The 26059-nt window shown below is 39.9% G+C and overlaps 1 protein-coding gene across 1 annotated transcript in view; it reads left to right on the top strand.

The window, feature by feature from the left end:
- Positions 1–4970: 4970 nt before the first annotated feature.
- ARHGAP28 (Rho GTPase activating protein 28) overlaps positions 4971–26059 on the top strand; it is a 73851-nt gene continuing 52762 nt past the window's right edge. Inside the window, exon 1 of the mRNA XM_013942744.2 lies at positions 4971–5246. Coding sequence (XP_013798198.2) covers positions 5116–5246 — 131 coding nt within the window. The 5' untranslated portion in view covers positions 4971–5115. The remainder of the gene's footprint in view (positions 5247–26059) is intronic.

Consider the following 26059-nt stretch of genomic DNA (forward strand, 5'->3'; position numbering starts at 1 on the left):
GTGGTTAGATCAACATGGCATGAAGGAGGGTGAACCTAATGGATGAATGAAAGGATATGAGCTTTCTCTTAAAGTAAGCCTCCAGAAAACCCTACTGTGGTAGACAGATTAAGGAAGTTTCCTTTTCTGTACATAATTAACGTGGGAGTAATATACGGGTAGTCTAATCTGGCATTAAGAGAAGGAACTTTTAAACTCCTAGAAAATAAATGTGGGCCATTAGTAAGCAAGCAGCTTTGCAAAGTTGTCTTAAGAATTTTTTTTTATGCTTTTGTGTCTTTTTTAAGATAAAAGAATCATAGTAAAGCACTAAATAAAAAAAGGTCCCTGTTAAAGTTCACTGAAGTATGATGTTTAATTAAGTTGGGCCTGGGACTGAAAAATGTGAGGCTACATTTAGCAAAGATAGAGGTTTTGTTTCATATTCTAACTGAAAGTCTTTGAAACATCACCAATTGCCGTGATACCTGATTTCTAAACTCTTCACCTAAATACCCTTGCCACTTAAGCTGTTTGTAAAGAACAAGCAATGTTTTTCTCAGTGTTGTTTTTAATCTCAGTTTGAAAAGTCTTGGAAAGCAGAATAAAGCAGATACTCCTCAATTTTTTTTTTTGGCTTATGAATTTTTTAATATACTAAAAGAAGTGGGTATGTTCTGATGCTACTGGTGTCCCACTTACTCGCTTACATTCCCAGCTACCCACACAGACACCTCACCTGCTTAGCAGTAGAAAAGGCCATAGTCATTGCAGCACTGCAGGAATAGAAAGCACAGAGTCTAAATCAAGCATTAACCTACCAAAAACTATTTTTTAATGCAGCATAAAACTCCTTTAGAGTAACTAGACCTCAATTCACAGTGAAAATTTTCTGATAAGAGTTGACCTCTTCTCAGACCTTTTCTTCATAGGAAATATTGGTACTGAGCAGTGGAAGACTCACATGCCACCTTCCTCATCTTTACCAGAGACCTGAGGACTTTCTTGGCACTTGTTGCACTCCGTGTCCTCAGGATGTCCAAGTGCTCATTGCATGCACCAAAGTTTTGGGGTGATGAGTCTTTCTGCCCCTTCCCCTCACCCCCAGTCATCTGTCCATCCAAAAGACACATTAGAGGCAAATGCATGGAGAAATACAGTGGTTTGGGTTCACTTTCTTTTACACAGATACAAAATTTATTGCATGCTACTGCCTAAACAGATTTCCTCTAGATGAGGAAATCTAGATGCTAGGATGCAATTTTTGTGTACACAGTTACACTGTATATTTCCTTTGATTTAATTGGTGAAATATGCTATTTTGCACAGCTTCCCTTTAAAACTTAATCTGACCCAATTTCACATTAAACTGGTCTAAAATTAACTTCAAAGTTTTACAAATTCTGTCCAACTTTGTCCTGGCTGATATAAGCCAGAGGCTAGTAATGAAATTCAATACCAAGAGATTTTTTTGTGATTTGTAGTTCAAAGGGGAATTTTGGCTTTTCTGCACTCTGTGGAACTACTCTCCTGTGATATAACGGCGTGTGCATCTGCCATCTCGAGACAAGAACCCTTAGCTGAAAATTCTCCTTCCACTCAGTGACAACCCCTCTTGGACTTACCCAGAAAAGGCTGCTTTAAATCTACGTGAAATCTTTATTAGTTTCTTTCTAGATAGTAACCTTTAAATTTGCCACACATACAGTAAAGCCTTAACCTGCCCATCACGTTACTGCCATGATGATTATTAACTAATATTATTTCAAAATATATTAATATTATTAGCAACAACAATAACTATGCTTTATTCATCTGAGCAAGCATTAGCTAGTGACTTTCTGCGTGCTTATATTTCTTGTATAGGACTGTCACAGAGATTCTTCTTTCAGAAAAGCTGCAGGCTTGATCATACAAGTATGTTCCCACTGAGGTGGGCCTTAACCAAGATTTTCAGTCCAAGTTCTCAAAAGCTGAGCCCACTGATCTGAGTATTTTGCCAAACTTTTGAAAGTGCAAAGCAGTCACCCTGGCCTGGACACAATATAAAAATTGAAAGCACAAGGCCCTTACTTACCTCATATAGCCTGATATGGCCCTGCCAAACCCAATAGATTCTTTTTTTTTTCTTTTTGGGGGGACAGAGAGGGGGGGAGGGGGAGAGCTGTAGCTTCACTTTAGTGGTTGCCACTAAAAGAAGTCCTCACAATATTATTTCTCACCAGGCTGGTACTTTCATAGTATCTGAAAGCCATATGGAGCTATTAACCACCTGAAAAAACCAGGAATATCGCTGTCCTGAGTATTCCAAGATACTGTATTTAAGTGGATCCTGTAGAAACACAAGCTTGTTGGATTGATATATTTCCCTATTTGTCTTTTCAGAAGCCAGGGAAATAAATTCTCCTTTAACTAACAGAACTGCACTGATATAACTGAAGGAGGAAGCTGGCCCACTTTGCTTTGTACACTTTTCTTAGGGCTGTATTACTAGTCCAGTTAAAACTTTGTTTAATGGCTGATGTGCCTCTCTAGTTGATTTAGCATCATTTTTAGTGTTTTCAGTAATATGCATTCATCTAACCCCAAGAGCCATTATGCCCATAAACATTTTTAGCTCTCAGTTTGATATATGTATATTGGCTGATTAATTTTCAAAATATCTATTTGTACTTATGCCAGACAGTCTGACATTTCCATTCAAGCATCCAGTTTGTGCACCAGCACTTTAAATCTCCAAGTAAATTCTTCCATGTTTATTTTTCTTAGAGAGAAAATCCCGTTTAATAAATGTGAGCCTACTTTTTTATATATTTTACTATTGAGAGAGTAGCTATATTCCTTTCTAAGTCATATTGAATTTTTTTATTGTGGCAAGAAAGGAAATAGAAACAATGCTAAAATTCTAGTGTGGGCTTTTGCCTACTCATAGCCTAAAGCACATAACCATCCTGTTGTCTGTTGTTACTGGAGAAAGCCTAGTGTTATGAAGCTAGGAAGGAGAGAGGAAAGAGATTTTTCTGGAGTTGCAGCCAATACTTGGTTCTCAGTCTGATCTCCTTAAAGATGCCTACTCCATTCCTGATGGTGTTTGTTGCCTCCTGCTATGTGTTTCCTTGCATGTTTAGTTTCTTGAAGTGAATTGTGGAGAATGCCTTTAAAAAGGTGTCAGCAAGCTAATCCCCCCAAACCCTGGGTCAAAGAAGTGGAGTTCCCACCTCCTGGTCCAGGAATGGAACTTGAAGCCAAGGTAGGAAGAGGAAAATACTACATCAGCTGCATCCCTGGACATCCAGCCAGCCAGCACCATCTCAGTGTTCAGTCAGTGCTCCAGAGCTTGCATATGAGATTCATGAAGGCTTCTATCCTAATTTTTTGGATCTTCTCCCTCTTCTTAATAGCCCAGTAATCACAGAGCAAATGAGGTCTTCACTGATTATTGCACTTGCTGTAGTCCTCATCAGTGACACCTCAGGATATAGTCCTGCTGCCACCAGCATTGGCAAAGCTTCCAGAGTTTGCTCAGAGCTGTCTTCATTTCTAGCCTATTTACGTGTCTGCACTATGACTCCAAGAGGGCCTCCACACTGCAGGGGAAGCAACCATGATTTTATCCTGTGCAAGCTGGCTTTAAAATATTTAATCCAGGACATGTTAACAGTGCAGCAAGAGCAAGACTAGAGGATCTGCACGTTCAAATATTTATGCTTCCTGGGTGAGTACAGCAAGAAGTGCTGCCAAGTGTACTGTTATCAGTGTCCTACACTGGCTGATTTAAAATTAACTCTAGGCACTGCCTACATGAGTCACAGCAACATATTTGACTGAAACAGCCATGCCCCTGTCGGCAGGACACAGAGCTCTGGGGAAAAGTGGAGATTAGCTGGTCTGAACCATTTTTATGTCCTTCAAACCTGGACTGCTTCCCTAGCTGAAGCGACTTACAGTGTAAGTTAGGCAGCTGTATGGGAGTGCTAGCAAGAACACCTTCTCTAAAGGGGGTATGAAAGAAGACCCTGGCAGGTGTTTTACACTGTACCTGTGCTGGGAGCGCTGTTAGCAGCTGTGAAAAATAAGTGCAGAGGCTGGTGTTTCATCTCCGTGGTCGCCAGGTGCTTAGAGAACTGAGGCCGAAAAGCAGCATGTGGAGTCACAGAGTAAAATAAGGGACATCCTACTATTGATTCATAAGCAGGACAACAGCTCTGAGGAATAGTCATTTATCAGCGACATTTACTTTCAAAAAAATGCTAACACTAAAGAAGCAGGAGGGGAAAAGGAAAGGCTGTGCAAGTTTTCTCATTTTGTCTGCAGAGTTTTCTCTGGACGTTAGTCCAGAACTGGACCCGGATTTGTTTGTTTCTTTTGAGTGAAAACATGTAATTATCTTACAAAAATCATGTGTAAATATAAAAATATCAAACATTTTGGAGTATATTTGTTGATGGAACTGCTCCAAACTGACTCCAAACTGACACACGCTGTCGTGAAAAGAATTTACTCTTTTCCCAGTGCCTTTCTAATTTTGTACACAGCAATGCTAGATGAAAGTTTTCAGGAGAAAGCAAATGCAGTTCTTTCTTTGCCACAGAAATGATCTGGTATACAGGAAATCAAGGTTACTGTTCCCTGATTATTTAAATAGAGCACAGCCTACTTAGTTTCTGGATCTCTCCTGTGAGCACTATAAATGTCATTCCCTGCTCTGCCAAACCACATCTTATGTTTGAGTAGTGCCCTCTTCTTCCTGTTGCTTAACTGACAAATAACTTAGTCGTGCCTATTTTAGGAGCACAAGGAATATTAAGGAATTGGTTCATAAAAAGAAACAAAGCAAGAGGTTTTCCCCTGCGGTAGCTCTGTGCCATGCAGGATTATCTCAGGTTTCTAGTTTCCTAGGAACATAGTAACTTCCCCATGGGTTGTTTTGTGGGCGGTGTTTTTGAATATATGCTAATCAGCTTTCCTGACGGGGAGAAGAGCTGCGGCGGAGTTGCACAGCTCTGCTTGCAGCAAACGAGAGGCTATTACAGACGAAGGCCATGCGTTCACGTTGGTGACGGGCTCGCTCACGCTCCCAGGCGAGGCAGCGCCGGGAGCCGACTCCGTCACCGGCGCTCTGGGAGGCATGTGCCTATGATAATGGAGATAAAGGAGTCAGGCAGCGTGGTCTTGACCGCCTACCATCCCCACAGCCCCGCTAGGATGCCAGGCATGGAGCAGAGCTTTGGGCAAGAGATCCCCTCCAGCCATTCGCCCACCAGCAGGTAAAGCCCGAAGAATTGTAACTGGTACCGTGCCCTCATGTTTTGCCTGGGTTGCTTGTGGTTTTTTTAATTTGGGTTTTGTTTTTGTTTGTTTTTTTTGTACTGTATGTTCTGCTATTCTGCTAGGCAGTTTGAAAGAGTTTTCCTATCACTTGGCCACTTCATAAGCACTTTACTCTTACACATTACTTGCCTCCATCAGGGAAGTGATTCACCCGGTGCTGCTGGTCATGCTTAGGAGAGGAAAATTCAAGTGCTTGTTTCAAATCGTATAAGTCAACAGATCAAGTTAGCTCCCTAACCAAGATTCTCAACAAGACAATCCCTAGGAAAAAAAGACATGAATCAGGCTTTTGCTCAGGTCATTCAAAACTGTGTTACAGAAACTGAGAAAGGCTGAAGTGACTGAGACTAATTTTCAGAAAATTGATTCTGGTTTTGCTTTAGATGATTATTCATTTTAATTCCTTCCCCATTCATCCCCCAGGTCAAGAACCAGCCCTTCCTTTTCTGTGAAATTGCAGTTGCTACTTTGCACCCTCACATACACACACTGGGAGACTGTATCCTTAAAGACTTAGTCTAAATAAGAAAATTCCTTTGTGTTGCAAGAAATTAAATATTGTCTTAATTAATGCAGTTGTGTGTATGTTTACTTCCCTGCTCTGCAAGAATTCATGTATTTCCACAGTTAAAAAACAGCAGTTTAGGCAATTTTATTGTTTTAGGAAATCTGACCTTTCTCTTAAACACACATTCATACTATTCATACTGTTAAAAAAAATCATACTACAAAAAGTTGGGGAAACTAGAAAATGTTATTTTGTGGCTTGACTGAAAAAAATTAGAACTATAGACTGAGGAAATAGGAATTAAATAGGAATTAAGTCTGTGACTCCTGATAATAAATATATTAATAAATATAATGATATTTACTTCATATTGTTTATTTGTAAGCCAATGGTTATTTTATTTTCAGTGTCATTATTTAGGTTAGCTGCATCTTCCTGTTCTTTGTGTATTTCCCTGGCTGTCTCATAAAGATTACTCCTTTGTTCTGCTAAACTGTTATTTGAGAGCAGTACCAAAATACACAATTTCATGTTAAGAAAAGAAACACACAGTCTGGGCTTTTAGACACAGTAAGAATGGGATTTGTTACTCAAATAAGAGTAATGGTTTGGCATTGGGTTACTGGGGAACATGTCATTTCTTCCCCAGGGAAGAATGTTTAACTGAATTTCCTTTTATGTCTGTGAGCAAAGGAAACATGGTGTTTTGCTATTTTTCTTGTAGGTGTGCTAATTGCTTTAAAATGGGCTTGAAACTTAAGCCCAAAATGTATGAAGGCTTAAATCACATACACGTCACCTAAGAAAAGCAGAAGTGCAAATTGCAGTTCCTGAAAGAAAAAAATAAAAGAGGATCCTGGCATTTTGATGAGGAACGTACTTTGGAAGCTCCTGCCATGAGACAAAGCCATGTGTCTCCCTACATGTCTGTGTGTGCCTAAGACTTTGGTGCTGTCTCCCCTTTCTTGTCTTTAACTTCCTGCAGCTGTCCAATAGCAATGGCCAAATTCTGCCATATGGGCAGTCAGTAACTATCTGAGTTTCCAAAGCCTGTTCAACAGAGGGATTTTATTAACTCAGCATGCAGTCCTCTGGAATGCAGAATCCAGGAAGGCAAATGCACTGAATGTTTCAGCAAATGGTAAAATAGGCTCTAGCTTAATCCCTACTTCATCTTCTAAGAATTCTTTCCTGGACTGCATTTTCTGTACAGCTTCCTCTGCCGCCATGCTAATGCAAGAAGCTTTGCTGTAGACTCTGTCTGGTGTTCCTTGAACCCTACTGCAAACGCCCTCATTACAGTATTCTAATTCCTTGACTCTGTAGGACAACAATTTGAAAAGGTATACAACAAACAAAGGTGTCACATATTGCTTGTTTGATAACAATAACAATTAGGACCCAGAGCCTGACTTTCCTCTGAGTTCTGTCGGTTTTAGGTAGATGTAGCTCTAATGAAGCCAGTACTTCAGATACAGATCTGTGAGAACAGAATCAGAGTCTTGGGTATTAGCATTTGACTTGGTAAATTATTGCTCAACTACCTATCAGCTTAGGAATCCAGATCTTTCATTACTATAACCTCCCTTCTTCTTGCTTCGGAGTGATGCTCCGTTTATATCAGAAGAACAACTCCTCTTCCCAAAGCCAGGCTTGCACATGAGTCTCTCCCAGCCATGTTTTCTCTTGCAGACACTTTCACCTTGGAAACCTTCTAAGCAGAGGTTTCTCACAGGAAGGAGAAGCTAATGCAGTCTCAGACTGTATTAAAATGCTCTGTTTCTCCCAATTAGAAAGGCTCTATTAAAAAAATAGAAAAGATTTAGGTGAGAAATCTTAAAAAATCTCACCAACCCATGCAGGCAGTGGAGAAGTCCATGAGCACCAGTGTGCACTAACAAAGTTACTCAGCTATTTAGAGTTCTGTTTCGTGCTCAGGATGGTCTCTGTCTGGCCTGCACAGAGAATTTTGGCACTTGTTTCATGTACCAGACCAGTTGGATTCATGTCTACATTCCTTGAAGGGCCAAGCAGGCAGGCATCCTGTGAGCACATCTAAAACATACATGGACAGCATTGACTTCAGCACAAAATGTAGCAACCACAAGTATTTTCATTCATGAACCCAATGGGGGAGACTGTCATAACTGTCTGGCTATAGGTTGGGTGATACTGAGCCATGGGGCTGTCAGGGGGACAGGAGAAAAGGTACTTTAGATGCTTCAAATGGAAGAGAGGTCACTGTGCAGGCAAGGACGTTAAATGCGTTGGTGTAAAGAAGGCGAGGGCTGGATGAAAGCTTGACTCCATGGTAATACAGTCACTAATCTGCAAAGGGAAGATTCTGGGTTCCAAAGTGGCTTACAAATTTTGCACTGCTGGATAACATAAAGATGTTCTTAACGTATGCTCTTAACATTAAAAAGTTAAGAAAAGGAACAACAAATTCCTGTCATTCTCCAGAATAAAAGAATATTAAGGGGATTTAGGATAGCTATGCTTAAATATCTCCTCCCCAGCTATCTTTATCATTCATTTCTATCTTGCTCTTTTTGTTCCTTCTACAGACTTACTTGCTTTACCAGTTGCACACATGGGGTCAGTGCTGAAAACTTCATGCTGAGATTGCTAGAGGTCCAGGAGAATTCAGCAGCCAAATCTTCCTTTATTTCTCACATTCTAGCATAATGCAACTAACAACTTCATCTTCTGTTTTGCTCATGGGATATTTAGGTCCCTTCACTTTGCTTGTCATCTGCTTTACATCACCACAATTGTTTACATTATTTATATTATTCATAGCTTTTTCACTTATTGCTTTTGAGAACAAGATATTGAGATCTTTTTTTCTTTCATTAGCAGTTAGTCCTATAGTTAGTCTAATTGAGAACAGCGAGAAAGGTTCCTATGCTTGTAGCCTTTCCTTCACTATTTTTTATCACATTTATTAGAATTCAGAAGTCACAAGTACCAGTGCCAAACTGCCCAGAAAATCACATTATCCCTTTCAATACAGACAATATCCTAGTACAACTGATTCAGGTTTAGTGAAAGTCAGCTCTTCCAGCCTCCCTTCTGAGAATGAGCTGTGCACAAGTACTGCTCCTAGATTATATACAGGAAAATGGGGCTACGGCCATACATCTTCCTCACATCTCCCTTTTGTCCTGCTTGCATCCAGTGAGAAGCTAGGGCTCCCTGCACTCAGAGGAAACAGGAATGACCCCCGTGTCAAATGGCCAGTAAGCTCTCTAAGGTAATTATGCAATTAGGGGAGTACAAAGCATTCCTCAGTGAGTCATGCTCAAGCTTTCTTTTGACTCAAGTATGAGAGTTAGTGAATTCCTCAGTCCATTTGTTACTAACATGTCTATGAGCAAAGAACTCATCCTGCACTGTAAATCACAAGTATTTCCACTGCAACGAGGAGCTTAAGCCTGTATAAATAAATGTGCGTATAACAGTACATGAGATCAGAATCAGAGCAAAGAAAAGGCATGTTCACAGCCTTTGTTCCCGCAGAACGGATTTGGAGCATCTTCTAAGGAGCACCTCAAGCTGTTTATACAGGGAATAAACATCTTTATAATTAATAATCGCCCAAAGAAAGGAATGTGTGTCACCAAAGCTATGAGCATGCTATGTAGGTAAAGGACAAAGTGGACTTCAGCAACCCTACCAATGCAGTCAGCACCCCTTCTTATTTTGTCTGATAGTCAAGTAAAAGTCTGGGCAGTTTCTGTTGTTTCAGGGAAATGCCTTTCTGCTGCACATTCACCATGTCTCCCTCCTCCTGCTGTCAGGGGATGACTGTAGAGTCTGTAGAGTCAAAAAAGGACAGGAAGAACTTTTGAAGTTTCTGTGTTGTCTCAAATTACCTGCCGGGATCCCTGCTCAGCAAGTCTAATACACGCACACTTGGGGCCTATAGTAAAGCCATTACCGTGGACAAGCAGGACAGCAGATCCTTTTGCAATATTTATCCCCCCCTTGCTAGCTCCCAGATACTACAGGGGTATGTAAGGGTGAGGTAAAGTGTCCTGAAATGACGACTGTGTCTCTGGAAAGAATAAAACTGAAGGAATAGCCTCATACACTCCAAAATTTGGCTTGCAACAAGAGGCGCCATATGAGCAGTTCAAGTTTCATCCCAACAGAAGCAGATTATATCACACTGCAGTAAGGAAGGTCTGTATGCCCTGAGGCTGGGCAAGCTGCGCTTAATTTCTGTCAGCACTGATTTAGCAGCTCCCCTGCTCAGTTGTATACGAGTGATGTCAAGAATGTCTTCTAAGTGATGCAGGATAAACAACCTTAACTATTTTGGATGTTTATCTTGCTCTACCGTAAACTTCCCCAGAAGACAAAAATAAAAAGCTGGCTCCTTTTCCACAGCAAATCTTGAAATGATTTGAGCCTCTTGCAGGAGCTTGGTCTCCAAACATATGAAATTAGAATTTAAAACACACTAAAAGAAGAAAACAGTAGTTCCAGGAAAATATTATATTGGCACAGGTTGGGCAAAAAAGTACATTTTGTGGAAAAACAAAGGCATTTTAGAATTCCTATCAGCTTCCTAAAATATGGTTTTAAAACTATATCTTTCATATAGATGCTAAGAATGATAATTCTTCACCAAACATTTAGCAGAAGGATGCGTATAAATAAGTCAGACAATAGTCGACACACTTTTCCTGCAAGCTTTAGAAATACCTACAGAATGTCCTCTGGGAGCCTCACAGAGGAATGTAGTATTTATAGCCAGTTCTTCATGTTATGGTTAAACTAGATTTGGCTTCTCTGGTTTCTTTTTAGTTTGGTGCGCCTGCTGCTCTCCCTGGTACCTCCATATGCAGAGCTGATGGAAAACATCTGGCACTGTCCCTTTGATCATTTTGTTTGGTTGAGCATTTAGCCAGCTGCCATATTCACTTTCAGCTAAGTCACTTATCTCTGATTACACGAGGGTTGGAGCTGCCTGTAAAAACACAAGACCTGAAAGCCCTATTTGCCCTGTACAGACACCTTCAGGTTGCATCTGGCACACTGAGAGTGGGCATAGCAAACAGCCAGGAATCAAGAACTGTGCAGTGCTGGTTTTGCACAGATCAAAATGATTCAGTGTAAATGTGTGGAAAATGTGCAGACGAAAGGGAACCGCAAGATATAATTATGGAATACTAGTAAAAAAGTTCTGGTGAAGTTGGTATCTGAAAAGCATTTGGTTAGCACTGTACAAATATAGAATCGCATCCTGAAATAGTGTTGAGGATCCATAGCAAATGATCAAGTTAATGTCCTGGATTTTGGCTAACCGCAGCACCAGCCCAGCATTTGGCCTACTGCAGCATTTTGCTCCAGGTGGTGAGGCAGCATGGTGGAGCGAGGCTGGCAGGCAGCACAGTGGCCATAGGGGTGGGACCATGCTACATGCAGCCTTTCAGACACCGTGGTGACGAGCTCCTTAAAAAAGCACAGGAAGGAAACTTGGAGAAGAATTGCCAGGGCCTTGGCCCAAGCTGGCAACTGAAGCCAGTCATCTTCTCTAGGCAGCTGGCCTGTTTTTCTTCCTCCTTTTTTCTCTCTCCGTGGAGTGGGCCCCATCACAGCAGCATGCACAGAGGTCCTCCAAGTCCTGCTGCGTATGCCAGGGACTCCACAGAGAGGCAGAAAGAATAAAAAGCAAGGGGTTGGGAGGAAGAGGGACAATGGCAGCAAATGAAGACAGAGGAGAGGAGAGAAGTTCACCTTTCTAGCTCTCCTTCAGAGATATATGACCTGATTCCCCTCTTCATCTGCAAATAAAAGGATTTGGAGTGAGAAAACATCCCCCAGAGGATGTGCTGTGGCAAAACCATTTACAATTGGCACTGAAGTTGTACCAGAGACATGGGCTAGCACTGGAACCCAAATGGTATTTAAGGTGGTGATTTTCATGTCAAAAACTGAAACGGTCTAAAAGACAGGTTGTTGCAAAAAGATTTCCCATTATCCTGAAGCACTATTTTAGCCAAGGTCAGCAGAAGTGCTCCAGCTGGCATTCTCTTGTAAGCAATGCAAAGGAGACTAATGCTCAGTGAGGGGGTCCCTCAGCTCTATAATTCATTTCTTCCCCTGTCTGTACCCGTTAACCTTCCAGACATCTACAGAGCCTCTGGTCTTCGAGGAAAGAGACTGCAGTAGAAAGCCCACTATCAGCATGTTCATTTTTGAAGACAATTGTGTTTTCATGTTTGGGATGCTATGTGTAACACTTAACTACTGTGAGCCTGAGGGATTTTCAGACATGTGAAATCATCCAGGTTAGGATGGACATATACTGGATGTTTAGACAGAAAAAAGACTAAAAAAAGGAGAGACAGAACACTCTGCTACTAAGTGTTGCCATTATTGCATTTCCATTTGAGGATTAAGCTAGTTATAACACCTCTTTCCGTAGAAGTTGCTCAGAGCAAATATGCTCTGATGAGCAAATTTGAGCAAATTTGCTCTAATGAGCAAAATAATGAGCATAAGACTTTTTGTTCAGAGTAGGAGATCCCTACCCATGCAGAGAGACAGAAGGGAGTATATGCTGAAAAATGATATCAGATGCAGAAGTCCAACTGGGTTGACATCATTTACAGCCAAAACATAAGTAAAGCAAGAGGCAAGCTGGGGAAACGTGTTTTAAACATTTGTGGGCCAAACCTTAGGACATCAAACATCAGGTCACTCTCACAGTTGCTACCCAAGATGGAAGAAGCTCTAGAGCTGTAAGTCCTCATATTTTACTGCAGCTAATCAGAAAAGTACTAGCTTCCCAATAGACAGATTTGGGGAGGGAATAACAAATTTACACCAGGCCTGAATTTGACTCACTAAGTAATATGTTCCTGACTAACCACTTCACTACAGACATCAGTGAGTCTGCAGATATACAGACTCTGGGTTTGTCTATGCAGACTCTAGGGGAGGTGCTGGAAAGCCTCCTACACTTCAGTTTCTCTTCCTCTGGCCAATAAAAGCTAAGAACAAAATATCGTCTAGGTTTATTTTCTGGCCAAGTGATGATTGTGCCTAATGGTCAGGAAGGAATTTAAAAGTGAGAAAGTCAGATCCTTTTTAAAGTTAATATTAGAATGAGAGCAAGAACTGAATAGTTGTGGTATTCAATCTTAACATGAAATGCTATGTCTTTTCTAGTTTAATAATTAGTCCATAATAAATCCTGGAGTGGAAAATCGAATGGGGTATGTGTCTCACTCATACACGTGCATCAATTTAATGCATACTTAGGTGATGTGCACATGTGAAGTAACACTGAGTCATTTTACCACTGCAGCTAATGGAAGTTTTACCTCTGAATCCACTGGCAAGGGGATCAAGCTACCAGAAATCAGATTTGTTGTTTATATTTTTGCTTATAGAGCATGGGCTATTCTGATGAGATTGTCCCTTGTCTCAGCTCTGGCTGACTTACTATGTCATAGGATTCTTGCTGAATAAGGCACCAATATGAAGTCTTCATTAACTTGGCCTGTCTTTCTTTTGCAATGTCTTCCCCTATTATTCAAATACATTGAAAACTCAAGTTCTAAATATTTATCTGGACATAACTGAGATGAATCCTTGCTGTAGTTACAGGTGAAACGTGAAGCGGGGAAGCCTGGGGCATTCTCTGAAGATGTTTTGCAGGCTTGGCTGTCCTCAGCCATTTCTGGACCAGATGGTGCCCAGGCCATGCATGTGCAAGGAAGTGAAAGGAAACAGCAAACTTGCCCTGATGGACAGAGACAAGGGAAGCCTTTGTACTCTGATTGCAGCAGGATTTCTCATTGAAAGTGCTCGCTTTTGGAGACAGGGTGGGCAGAAGGAAGCAGGGACAGCTGGACAAGCACAGGAGAGAGGTCTTTTTAATATGTGGCAGTCTTTAGTCTCTTATTGGAACAATTGTGTAGGATCCTTCTTAAATCTTCCACTCAGATGATGCGTTTCACTATAATCCCCAATGATGTGCTGTAATCCTTTACTGCTGCCCGACTTTTGTTTTCTTTCCTTCATTCCTACCTTCCTTCTCTCCTTTCTTACCTACTGCCTTCTTTTCCTCATACCTTCCTTCCCTCCTTCTCTTTTTCAGTTGGTAAAAGCAATTGGTTATGAGATTTTTTAAGAATAATATTACTGGAAATGTCAAGTTTCTAGAAGTACTGATTAATACTTATATGTGCATGTGTGTGTGTACAAATTATGCACAAATCCATAGCTGGAGAATGAAACTTAAGGCTATCCATGTTTCATTGGCAATTCACAGAATATATGGCAAACTTTGGAATTACTAGCCCATAAAGTCAAAAATTAACTGGAGTTTTCTTTAAGCACTTTTCTTCAAGCCATCTGTTGCCTCCAACAGTGTGTGGCAATTAAAAATAAACAAACAAATGAACACAATATGTCCATTTTTGAACAGCTTTTTTCAGGATACAGGACCCCATGTTCTGTGTTTAGGAAGTACCCCACAGATTTTGGGGAGGAGCATCGCCTCTGCAGCTGTTTTGTGTGGTTAGGATGTGTTTTATCCTTAATGGACTCCAGCTCTTATAGCTGTTTTTAACGGTTGATTTTTTTAAAAGACTTTGCCAATCCAGGCCTGAAGTTAACTATGACACACTCAGCAATGCAGTAAGACTGAGCAAGCCAAACCAAGTTGTCTTAGTCTATACTGAGCACAAGTAAGTCTGCAATTAATTATTCATGTGTCATGCACCAATGAGTCACTGTAGTTATAAGTAATTGTCCATTTGTAAAGGAATTTATTGTCATAGGATGTCCTGGGAGGCCAATTTTCTCTTTCCAGATTCAAATATGGAGTTTGATATTCATGTGGGTAGTGAAGATGCCTATAATTAAAAGAGTTAGTGCTACCAAGAATTCTAGAAGATAAAGTAAGTAGTATTTTTCAGAGTAAACTTCTCCTACTTACATGGAGACTTACTGAAGCAAGAAGGAGGCATATTGTCTTATATCTAATTCCTGGTACTTTTTTGGTCACTGTCAGAGACGGGACAATGAAATTTGTGGTCTGTGAGTATGCAAAGCCCAGTTGTAATGCCTGTATTCTAAGACCTATTGAAAATATATATTATAGGCCAAGAGGAATAAAGCAATGGAAAAAAAAAGAAAACCCAAACAATTCAGTTTGATACCATAGGCTTTAACAGCAAGGTAATAAAACAATAGTGAATTTCATGATTACCACTTAATGATTACAACATAGGAATTCAGGATATCTTTTCACGGGTGGCTACAAGCAAATCCAGACTCTCTTTGCCTGAGTCCAGGAGCTGTAGAGCTATGTTAGCATAGCATTTTGCCTAAGCCAATAAGCAGGCCCAGAGCCACATTACCACAGCTATAAGACTTCTGAACTGTGGGGGATCCAGTCTGCTGACATGTTTTTAGGTGGAATCTTGAAGGCTGGAATTCAAAGTGTTTAGACTCATGCTTCATGGCTGATAAGAAAAAAAGGGTATGTTTTTCTTAGCAGGCCACTCTGCTGATTAATAGGTTAGGCTGGCTATATTCAGGACTAGAGCTATAAAGTAAATAGGTGAAAAGCTGTGCTGCATTTTTTCTCAAATATTTTACAAGCTAGAGGGGAAGCTTTACCCAGCTTACTTGAACTTTAACAGAATATCTCATTCATTTGTTCAATTCAGATACTTGCCTGAGCAAAACCCATGAAAAAAGGACTTGGTGCCCATGATATTCAGTTAGCAACATTTATTGACAATATTATGAAGGTACCTAGAATCCAGCATCTGAATCCATGCAGGCTCCAACAGAAAGGCCAAGGATACAGCAGAGATCCAGAATTAGTCCTGATAGAGAACATTTAAAAATTTTATTAGGTTAGACTTTTTTTTCCCCCCTAATTTAGCTAATCCATGTGAAGAGTCAATTTCTGAATTTCCCAGCCTTAAAATGTCTTTAATTTCTTAAACACTCTCACAACAATTATGCCAGTCAGCATCTGACTGCCCATTAGAATGTCTTTTCTAATAAAATCTCATCAGTTGGATCACAAATATGATGATGTTCAGAGGCTAAATAGAGGCATGTTCAAACACCATAAATAAGGCTCATAACCTTTATTCTTGAGCTGTCAGTTCAGTCTTTGTTTTCTGAATCATTTGATGGCATTGATCCAGGGCTGCAGTAATGCCAAAAAAGACACTGACCATGGCATAAGTGGGTGGAAAAACATCATTCAGCAGTTAGCTGGGTATATCTGCTGAAAGTGTGTCTGTAATTCTGTGAAGGCGATGCCGTTACTTAGAACGGATTGGTTTCTGAGACTGCCTCAAAGCCAGCTGTAGTTAAACCCTCAAAGGCTGACAAAGTGCATTCCTCATTATATCAGTGGAGAGGATGGTTAGATTAAGTTACCTCCTTTGAGACTATCAGTGATGAGTTTCCATCATTGGGATAGATGTTACTTTTTATCTGACCCAAAGGGGACCTCAGACTGTGCAAATGTTTTAATAGAAATGCACTAGACACTGAAACAATACGTATTTATGGGGCTACCCTAAAGCCTGCAGATAACCACAGCCCACACCACAACTTCATTGGATGTAGCAGTATCAACAACATTTGACAGGCAATCTTTGAAGATTTTAAACAAATTTAAACTTAATATTGGATTCATCTTTGAAATTATCTGAAGCAGTTTGTACCAGGTACCAGAAACAGAGCAAGGGATAGTAGGGAGAGTTTTTCTGATATCTTTACAGAAGACTAATATATATTTATGGTGGATTTTCCTTAGACATCCTCACAGGGCCTTATAACATTCATTGACATCAATATACTTAAGTAACTGGTATAGCTGAAGTTAATAATCTCAGTATTTATTTTTCTGTGCTTATTCTGTGATACTACATTTATTTAAAATCTCTTAATACCACTTTTCCATCATTTGCGACAACCTATAAAATGAGTAATGAGGTTAAAACAGATCAAACTCAGCATTGTCTGAAAATAATCTGAAAGCAATGAGTAGGTCTCAAGGATAAACAATGAACAACACATACTTTCATATGCTGAGAGGAGTGGCATAGTCTCATAGAAGGGGGGGGCTATTTCTTTATCTCATCTCCAACATCAATTTTACACATGAAGAAAAGAGTTTGCTCACTTTGCCCAACTGCTGCTGTGCATTTTATTGTTGGGAGATATAAGGAAAAATGCAGTTTGTTTAAACTAACATTTCTGCCACCAGCAGCCTTTCCCACATTTAAACCATACCACCTGAAGCCCAAGAGAAGATACAGTGCTCAGCACATGCCACCTGGAAAATCCTGTTTAGAATTATGTAGTGTGATCAGCAGATCAGTTAAGTCATGTCTGCAGAAAAGGCATGTTTGTTTTAAATGTTGAACTGAGGAGGTTATAGAGAGTTTAATCTTGGGATTACAAATGTAATTGACATCTCACAACATTTAAGGTCAGATCCAAAACTCCTCTTGGCTATAGTAGGCTTTGGGCTTGTCTCTAAAGATCTAAATGTACTATATCAATATTGCTGCAACTAACTCCATGTCTTTCATATACATTGCAGTGCTCTCTTTGGTCATTTATAGCATTCATTCCATTTTCCTCTTTTCTTAAAATTTCCTAAATTCCTAATAGGGGTGATTCCATTACTAAAGTTCTCTATAATTGCATTTGTGTTGAATCCACTTTATGCATTTATAGGACTTGGATACAAAACAATACTTTAGCCAAACTTACTGAACTACACGGGAAAGATAATAGAGTGGGGCAATTCTGTAATGGTCATTCATAATGGAAAAAGTTAGTGAGTTCAATGGGATTTTTTTTCCTGTTGGATTAATCATAGACACTTTTTTGGATTGCCCTCAGAGAAATATACTTACAAATGGAAATATTATCACAAGTTAGCATTGGACCCCAAAATCCAAACAAAACAATGAGGCTACACAGACTTTCCTTCCTATTCTGATTGCATCACTGGAACCACTGCCTAATAAAGGGATTTTGTTTGAAAAAACTTCCTTCTGTGTTTTTTACGGTGCTGTGTGTCTGCATTCCTGTTCATTTGTGTGCTTGATTAGCTGAAATCAAATACAATGATGTGGATCTGCAAGCAGCCATAAAAGCTCAAAGTGAGCAAAACTAACAGCAAAAATTATTCTGAACTGCCATCTTCATGGGAATTGCTGTACAGAAAGCAAAAGAGCTGAAGAAAACTCATGTATGTGTTTTTCCTTCGTGTTATTTTGTCATTATATAGCTGCTCAGAAGCTTGCCCTTTAGTAGGCTTCCAATAGATATGTAAACAGGTAACAAAGGATGTATTGTTTCAGATTTAGACTGTCTCTGCCTCATACAAAGCTATCCTCTGGCCGGCAGCTGGAAAGAAGTGGCTAGATTTTAAGAAATTCTGTAAGTACTAAGCTGTGGGATTTTTTTCCTCTACCCATGATCTCCTCTTTGCTTTAATGGCACTACTGACTTTTGATGAGTTGCTCTTTTGGGGGGGTTGCAATAAATTGTATAGATTTTGAGAGTGAGATATTATTTCAGTCTTTGTAGTTGATGTTGTATCTTCTAGGGTTGAATCATTGAGTTGATTCTTATCATAGACACCAGTTCAAATGAATGGAAATGTAATTGTTTGGTTCCTAAGATGAGAAGATCGGTGGAGATTGATCCCATCCTATAGTATTTTCTGTGTGTGTAACTTATATTAAGATAAAATAAATTAACACAACAGCCAATCAGAAAACTAACCAAAGAATCTTGCAATCATTATATGAATCTAAAAGAATTCAAGAAAAAACTTGAGGATATAATGGTTATTAGTTAATGAAATAGGAAATACATATGTAAAACAGAAAATGTACCTAAGATCTGTTTTTATAACAACCATTTGAATGATTTTGTTAATCAGATGAGTTTTATTTTTTGCATTTGTCTTGTCATCAACACAGATTTGGCTACTCAGTCTTTTTTAGGAAGGCGTGTTTGACAGCATTGGAAGAGATCTTGCTGAACAGATATACTCTTCCATTACCAAGTAGTGAAGTGAAGGATAGATGAAAAATATATGATGAAAGTAGATAAAAAATTGTACGAATTTCTTTAGTTGAAGCTTATCTTAAATGAATCTCAACTTCAACAATTAGTTTTGATATGGTGCTTTATTTAAATTACTGATTTGATCATGCACTTGTTGAAATCAAAGTTATTGAAAAGTTCTGTAATCAGATTATGTGGAAAAGGAAGTTTGTGACTAGAATACTAAATGATGATTTTGTGTTAAGGTCAAAATAGTTACTCGGAGGCCTAGACAAATAAGTGAAACACACTGATGTCACCAGGTATTTCAACAAAGAAAGCATAGGAAAATACACTTTACATACGCCAGGTTTGATAGGAGAACTTTTTTTGAAAGATCAAGACTGTACATTTCTTTGATGTAAACCTTCAAATGTCTAGAGTCAAATAATTCAAATTGTTTATTACATTATATTGGAGTTCTGATTATTATCCTATACTATATACAAATAGAAAAGTCCTGCTTCCCTGGAAGTTATAAGAGAGCAGCTTCTTGGTTAGCAATGATCTCATGGTATGATCCAATGTTTACCTAACAAAAATGAAATTAGTTTATTTTGCATAAAGAAACCAATCAGATAAAATCTTGGGTGGAAATTCTTGATTTATATGCTACTGCAGAAAGTTTTCTGTCTTGCTTTATTTCTAACCACCTTGAACACCTTTTGGTGGCTGGCTTGTTTTTAACCATAGTGACAAGATAAGTAATGAGAGAAATTTTGTGGCACATTTGAGTTGCTGTAGTGTTTTAATTTACATTGGAAACAAATTTATCATAAATTTATTCTTGGTGGCATTTGTTCTGTATTTCCTGCAGTGTTTGCTGGTCCTGATTATTTATTTATTCATTATTTATCCATATTCTGTCTCATATTGAGTTGAATTGTACTTTTGTCATGGATGGACACCTGGGGTAATTAATTGTCTTGTCCTATTGTACATGGAGGACAGACTCAGGCGACATCTAAGCTTGGCTGTGGGATGTGCCAGAGTGTGTTGTGGGGTCCCTCCATTCCATTTCCCAGCTCTGATCATAAGTTCAAAGAGTTACAGCGAAGCCAGAAAAGTTTTCCTGGAAGTGTTCGGAACTGTAGCTCTGCCTAGGGTAGATGTTTTCACAGAAAGTGTGGGAAAAATAGATGAAATGGCTGCCCGCAGGCTTGTGTATCTCCTGGAGCTGTGACAACTGCATTTACGTCAGGGTTTTCTGGAGGGAAATTTACAGCTCATGAACAGAAAATGGCTTGGTTTCAGTTAGTTCCTTATTTTATCAAAAATTGTTGACAGACTCCCACCAAGTCCACAGGTACTCTCCAGTGGTCGCTGTATCTTCAAACTAATTTTATTTCCTCCTAGTCTGGTAGAAATCAGACACAGAACCAAGTTGCAATGGTTTAACAAGCTACCATTTAAAATGTGAGCTTCTGTAACTGTCCATGGACCTGCTCTTAACATGCAGCAAATAAAAAGTAATTTAACCAAACTTATACCTCTTTCATGGCAGACTATCTTTGAATTATGCCGTGTTTGTCATGGTCTAACCATTCACATGATAGTTAATGTGACTCAGCTGTCCCACAGGAATTTTTCCAGCAATAGTAACAACATCGTTTTTCTAAGCACTTAAAAAGAGACGCACCTGAAAATCTTTCCTCTCAACCAAAAGAACTCAGTAACTGCACTTTAGAAAGTAATTTTCTTTGGTGACACACAGGTATGATGAAGAAAAGGGGCATTATTACTTCCTTCCCGCCCCCCTTTTGAAATACAAAAACAATTACTTCATTTGCAACATATTGTTGTGACAATATATTTCGAAAGTTCTGGGCCATGGTACTCACTGTCAACTTCTTAAATAACAAAACAGCATCAGGCATCCTCTCTAAAATGGTTATTTTATGTCATCCTCAAATGCCGCTTGATCTACATTAGCTGTTTCACTGGCATAATCATTTATCAGTGCAGGACCTGCAGTACAAGCACCTTGTAGAAAGAAAGCACTCTCAGAACATGTGCGAAGTTCATTTGAGATTTCTCTCCAAGGCCAGGAACAGATTGCTGCAGCCTGGAAAGGAAAGGCTGGGAGCCTTTGCCAGTTCCATTTCCCCTTGCATGAACAGTAAAATGATCTCAGAAACTTCCTTACAAGTCTCGCTGTAAACTCATGTGCTTGCACCACCCCAGCAGAAGCGGTCATTACTGGCTGTGTGGAAGAAATACCCTTAACCCATATGGAGAAGTGAGGGACTTGCACGAGGTGGCATAATCCAGGCCGTGAGGCTCAGTGTTGAGCTGGGACTGCTCTGCCTGGTGGTGCTCGGTGCCGAAGCCCCGGGAGCACGCCCGGACTCAGCAGCTAGCGGTGCCTGCCCTGCAGCAAGGGGGCTGCAGCTGTGCGGGCTTCCAGGCGGGCAGCTCTCAGGTTCAAAAACATTCATTGGAAAGCCTGCATCTGCACAAATCACAGTTTTGAGGAAGTTCTGGAGATAGTTGTAATTGTGCTGGAAAGGAAGAAGTGAAAAACCAGGAGCTTGTTTAAAAAAACAAAGCGGCAACGAGTGTTTTAGTTTCTTCCCCCCGCTGTCTGGTAAGTGACCTCAGCAGATACGCGAGGGATGAGCACAGGATGTCAGGAGTCTCATTTCAGTTCAGTTTGAATCCGGTTTACGAACAGATAGGGATCCATCTCCTGTTGTGCCTACTCAGCCGTATTAACTGCCCACCTACCACAAAACACAGGTCTTTGGAGTAACCTCTGATAAATGCACCAGTGTTCGCAAATGCAATGGCACACTTATTACACGCTTACTACATAGAGTTTGGGAGCTCACTAGAATACAGAGTCAGCATTCTAATTCCTTCACCAGCAGCTCTGACCTCCTGATGGTCCGTGTCTGAGCACTGCTAATTTAGTTGGATCTTCATTAAAATCAAGCAGCAGTTTTCCAAGTTCCTGCTTTAACTCCATGCTTGTGAACAGTGACATGGGGAACTTTCTGTTCATTTTCCTCTATTCTCCCACTGAACATAAAGAACATTTTATAGAAAGGGGAGAGTAATATGAGGAAATAAGAGAAAGAGAGAGAGAGAGAGAGAGAGAGAGATGTTGATATGCAAACCAAAGAGTTTATTAATATGGCAAAGCTAACATAATGCCATCTGGTTTATGTCTGGTTCCCGTTTGGAGCTTGATCCTGCAGGGTACTTAGTACTCAGGCTGTTTTCTATGGCACTCTCCAGAGCATGCTTAGTATTAAGTGCTTTACTGGATCATGGCCAAAGTGCTGAGCACCTCACAGGAATCAGCCCTTGTTTCATTTTCCTGGTTTGTAGAAAAATTCTTTTCAGCTCTGAGCCCTAGCACTTCTGCCCAAGATTTTCCTTCTGCCTATCCCTTTTCTTGGATATTTTTGGATACTTTGTTCTAAATAGTCAGTGCCAAGTAGGGCTAAGCCACTAGTTACCCAGGCTACTAGTTAAAACGTTGCCCTCTGCCTTCTGAGTAAATTCCAGTACAGTCCCCAGAGAGGACAATATTTTAGCCTGAAGTGAGGTCCTACCAAGTTATTTAAAACTGCTTTTGTTCAGTCTGTGAAAAGTAAAAACTTCCTGATCTGCAGCTATAGAGAAGATAGGAGAGTATGTAATAAAATCTCAAGTATTGTCAGCATATATTCCAAAGGGGCAATTGACTATTAAATAGATTGAAAAAAATCCCTAGAAAACCAGATGAATGGGTACTCATGGTGTGCTTGACAATGTATATTGTATGAAGTACTACAGTTCTGTCACTCTGAGCATGGCTGTCAGCAAGATGTGCACCTTTTGTGTACTCAGCTTTCCTTTTTCTCCAGTAACAGAGCATCTTTACGAAGAGTAGCCATAACATGCAATTTCTAAACAAATTTTCAAATTGTATAACCAGATCTGTAATCAGTCTGAAGGTTATAATTAGAAGGGAATGACAGAGTGAGTAGAGAAACTTTTTGCTGTCATGGCAAATCTGCTCAGGGTTTCCGTGTCACGGTTAGACCTGCGTTGATGCCTGCATAATTCCCCTGGGAGCTGATCATTACTCAGCTCTTTAAAACCCTTGAAATGTGCACCTCCTCTGTGGTATAGTCTCTCCCGTGTTCTGCACATCTTTGTGTGTCCATACATATGTGTGTGTGGGGGGGGGGTCGGCATTAGTCATGTACAGCGTATGTATCTGCAGTGGTACCTACCTGTAGACACCCACAATATTAGCCATATGGAAAACCGCAGTCAGTTAAGAGACACTGCGCTCACCAGCAACAGCACCTTACCTGCACTCTGCTCACTCTCCACTTCCCCCACAACAAAATTTTACTAGGATTGCAAACCTCAGACTGTCTTCAAACAGCTGCTAAATTTTCTAAGCAGCCTGCCAGTAAAAAATAAAATAAAACAAAACAAAATAAAATAAAATCTTTTCCTTCTTTCCTCTCCACCTCTTTTCATCAGCCATAAAATTAAATTGGCCTGTGGCCTAGGAAAGACAAAGTATAGTCCTGCATCACCGATTAGATTAAAGTCTTATGTGTCCACACATGAGTCCATGCCCTCCATGACTAGAAATAATTCTTGACTAGATTGGAGCACTAATTATATGCCTAGTAGGAATAGCAGCTTTAAAGTTGCTGTGTTATTGAATATGGGAAAGACATTTTGACTTTTTGTTGTTTTTGTTATGTTCACGTTATATCTCTCACTTTTTGAGTTTATGTACTGAGAATGAAGCACTTCCATCTCAGAAATGTAGCTATCTTAGAAGTACAAAATGATATTTTATGCCTAAACAGCAGTCAAGACACAGCAAGGGAGCACAGCCCCCTGCATTTGCACAGGTGGGCTGTAAGTTCTTTGTGGTAAAGACCATCATTCAGTCCATATGGTATAAAACACAGCACCCAGGAGGCTTTTATTTCTGGCTTAGACCTCCAGTGCTTAATAATAATAATAACAATAACATCATCTTCACAGCACACAGAAACAAACACAGTGATCAGAGGTGACGTAAGCAACAGATTGAATTTCGGAGTAATGTAAACAGGCAGCAGCCGTCTATGTCCACTGGAATTTGGCCAGGATAGTAGAAAGAGCCCTGCAGCCTGCACAGCTTCCACAGTTCCAGTTTTAAGAACGAGACTGATTTCTTTTTTTCGCTGTGTTCACCCTCCTTGCACCAGGCTGCCACTCATCCACCTTCCATCACTACCCCATTCACACGTGCTGCACAAGGGGGTCTGGGAGCAAGGGGCACCTTCATTCCAAAGTGCTTGCACCTAACCTTGTGGGTGACGTTGTCAGACTTCACCGGCTCCTAAAGCTGGTTTTGAAATGCCTACTTTTTCACGTCCACCACTAACTTAATAATACATTTCCTGGAAGACAGTTAAGTTGCCTTCTCAATTCGTATGAATCTGCAGAAGAATAAGAACTGGGACTATGTGAAACACTTGTACATGATAGCATCTGAAGAACGCTATATAACGCAGCAAAGAACGTTGCAATGCTGACAATTACAATGGGTGGTAAAGGAGGCCATTGCTGTAATTTGGAAAGTGTGGCCAAGAATGCCTTTTCGAGACATGGCCTCTTAACATAGCTCTTGAACTTTCCTTCTCTCTGACCCAGTGTTTTCTGGAGGGAACAATCAGCATGTTTTTCTGTCTTGCCAAAGCCGAGAAAGCTCTGGTTGTGAAACTGCTGGTACTTCGGTTGTTAAAAACTGTTACACGAACAATAGGGAGTTTAAGTGTTTTGATACAAGGGAGAATGTTGCTAGAGGAAATAACTTTGAGATAGTCATCTAGCAGGACCGTATGACATCTGCAACAGTGTCATAGGGTTGCTTTCCTCAGGCCTCCCAGCTGGGTTTGTGTATGTGTGAGGAACTGAGAATGAAAAGCCTAAAATGAGAGGTGACTGCTAGCCCTGAAATAGTGGTCTTCTGTATATTGTAATTAATGGAAACTGTGGATCTGTCTGTATCTCATTTGGACAGTGGTATTGAAGCTAGAGGTTTATAAATCTTCACAAGAGCCTTGAAAGCATGTGGGAATCTGGGTCAGGCCTACGAGAACATGTGTGTTTGAAAAGGAGTATGTCCATTTTCCATTAGAAGTTACAGATAAATGCGCATTCAGGGGGCCTGAGTCTACTACATTGCAGCTACTACAGCCTCCAGGCCTGCACAAGTAAGGACAAAACACCACTTTTGCTGGCGCTAGTAAAGATACTGTTTTTTTCAGGTGGCACTGCTATGATTTTGGCTACAATGTGTCTGTGGACTATTAAACACTATGGGCTCTAGGTCTCTGGATTTTAGGAGATGCAAAGACAGCGTAAGAAGTATGGCAAGGGAGATCCATGGCCTCAGCTAGTGTCACCTTCTTAATGGCATTGACTTGTGGTAGCTATAGTAAATAATAGTATTGCATTTACTTATTACGGGGTTGTATTTTTTTTATTTTTATTTTTTTTAATTCATGGTAATATTTTCTAATTTTGCATATTTTACTTTTCATTCTGAGGTGTCTGTGGGTTCACAGTGGAGTGGTTAACATGGATTTTTTCCTTTCCATGTTTCATATTAGACATTTGCTAATAAAATTTTCCTTTCTCCTGCCCCCTTTTTTGCCATGTTGTCCAAGACAGGCCTGTAAAGTTCTGCCTGACTGCCAAGCCCAGGACTACTTTCATGTCAAATGATTAATAAAATTTTAGACTAACCTAATTTTTATGTTATACGTGGTAATTTGATATGATGTGTCTTTGCTTTATATATGTTTCTATTTAAAGAAATGAACTTCAGAGACTGAACTTGTAATTATGAGCTTTTTCAGAGCCATAACTACATACAGAAACTAAAAATTTCTATTTTCCTTTATCTCTTTATGTCCAATAGAATTTTCAGATGTAATGCCTATTTAGCTAATGACATCTTAAAAAGTCACTGTAGTGGAACACACTTCATGATTTACAGTCCCCCTCAAGTATTATGCAAACACAGTGCTGATTAAGTTAGCATTACCTAATGGGTAAAACTAGTAAGATATTTTGTTCAAATTAAATCTTCATCTTTAAGGAAAA

Source organism: Apteryx mantelli, chromosome 2 (genome assembly GCF_036417845.1).
Source record: "Apteryx mantelli isolate bAptMan1 chromosome 2, bAptMan1.hap1, whole genome shotgun sequence".
Lineage (NCBI taxonomy): Eukaryota > Metazoa > Chordata > Aves > Apterygiformes > Apterygidae > Apteryx > Apteryx mantelli.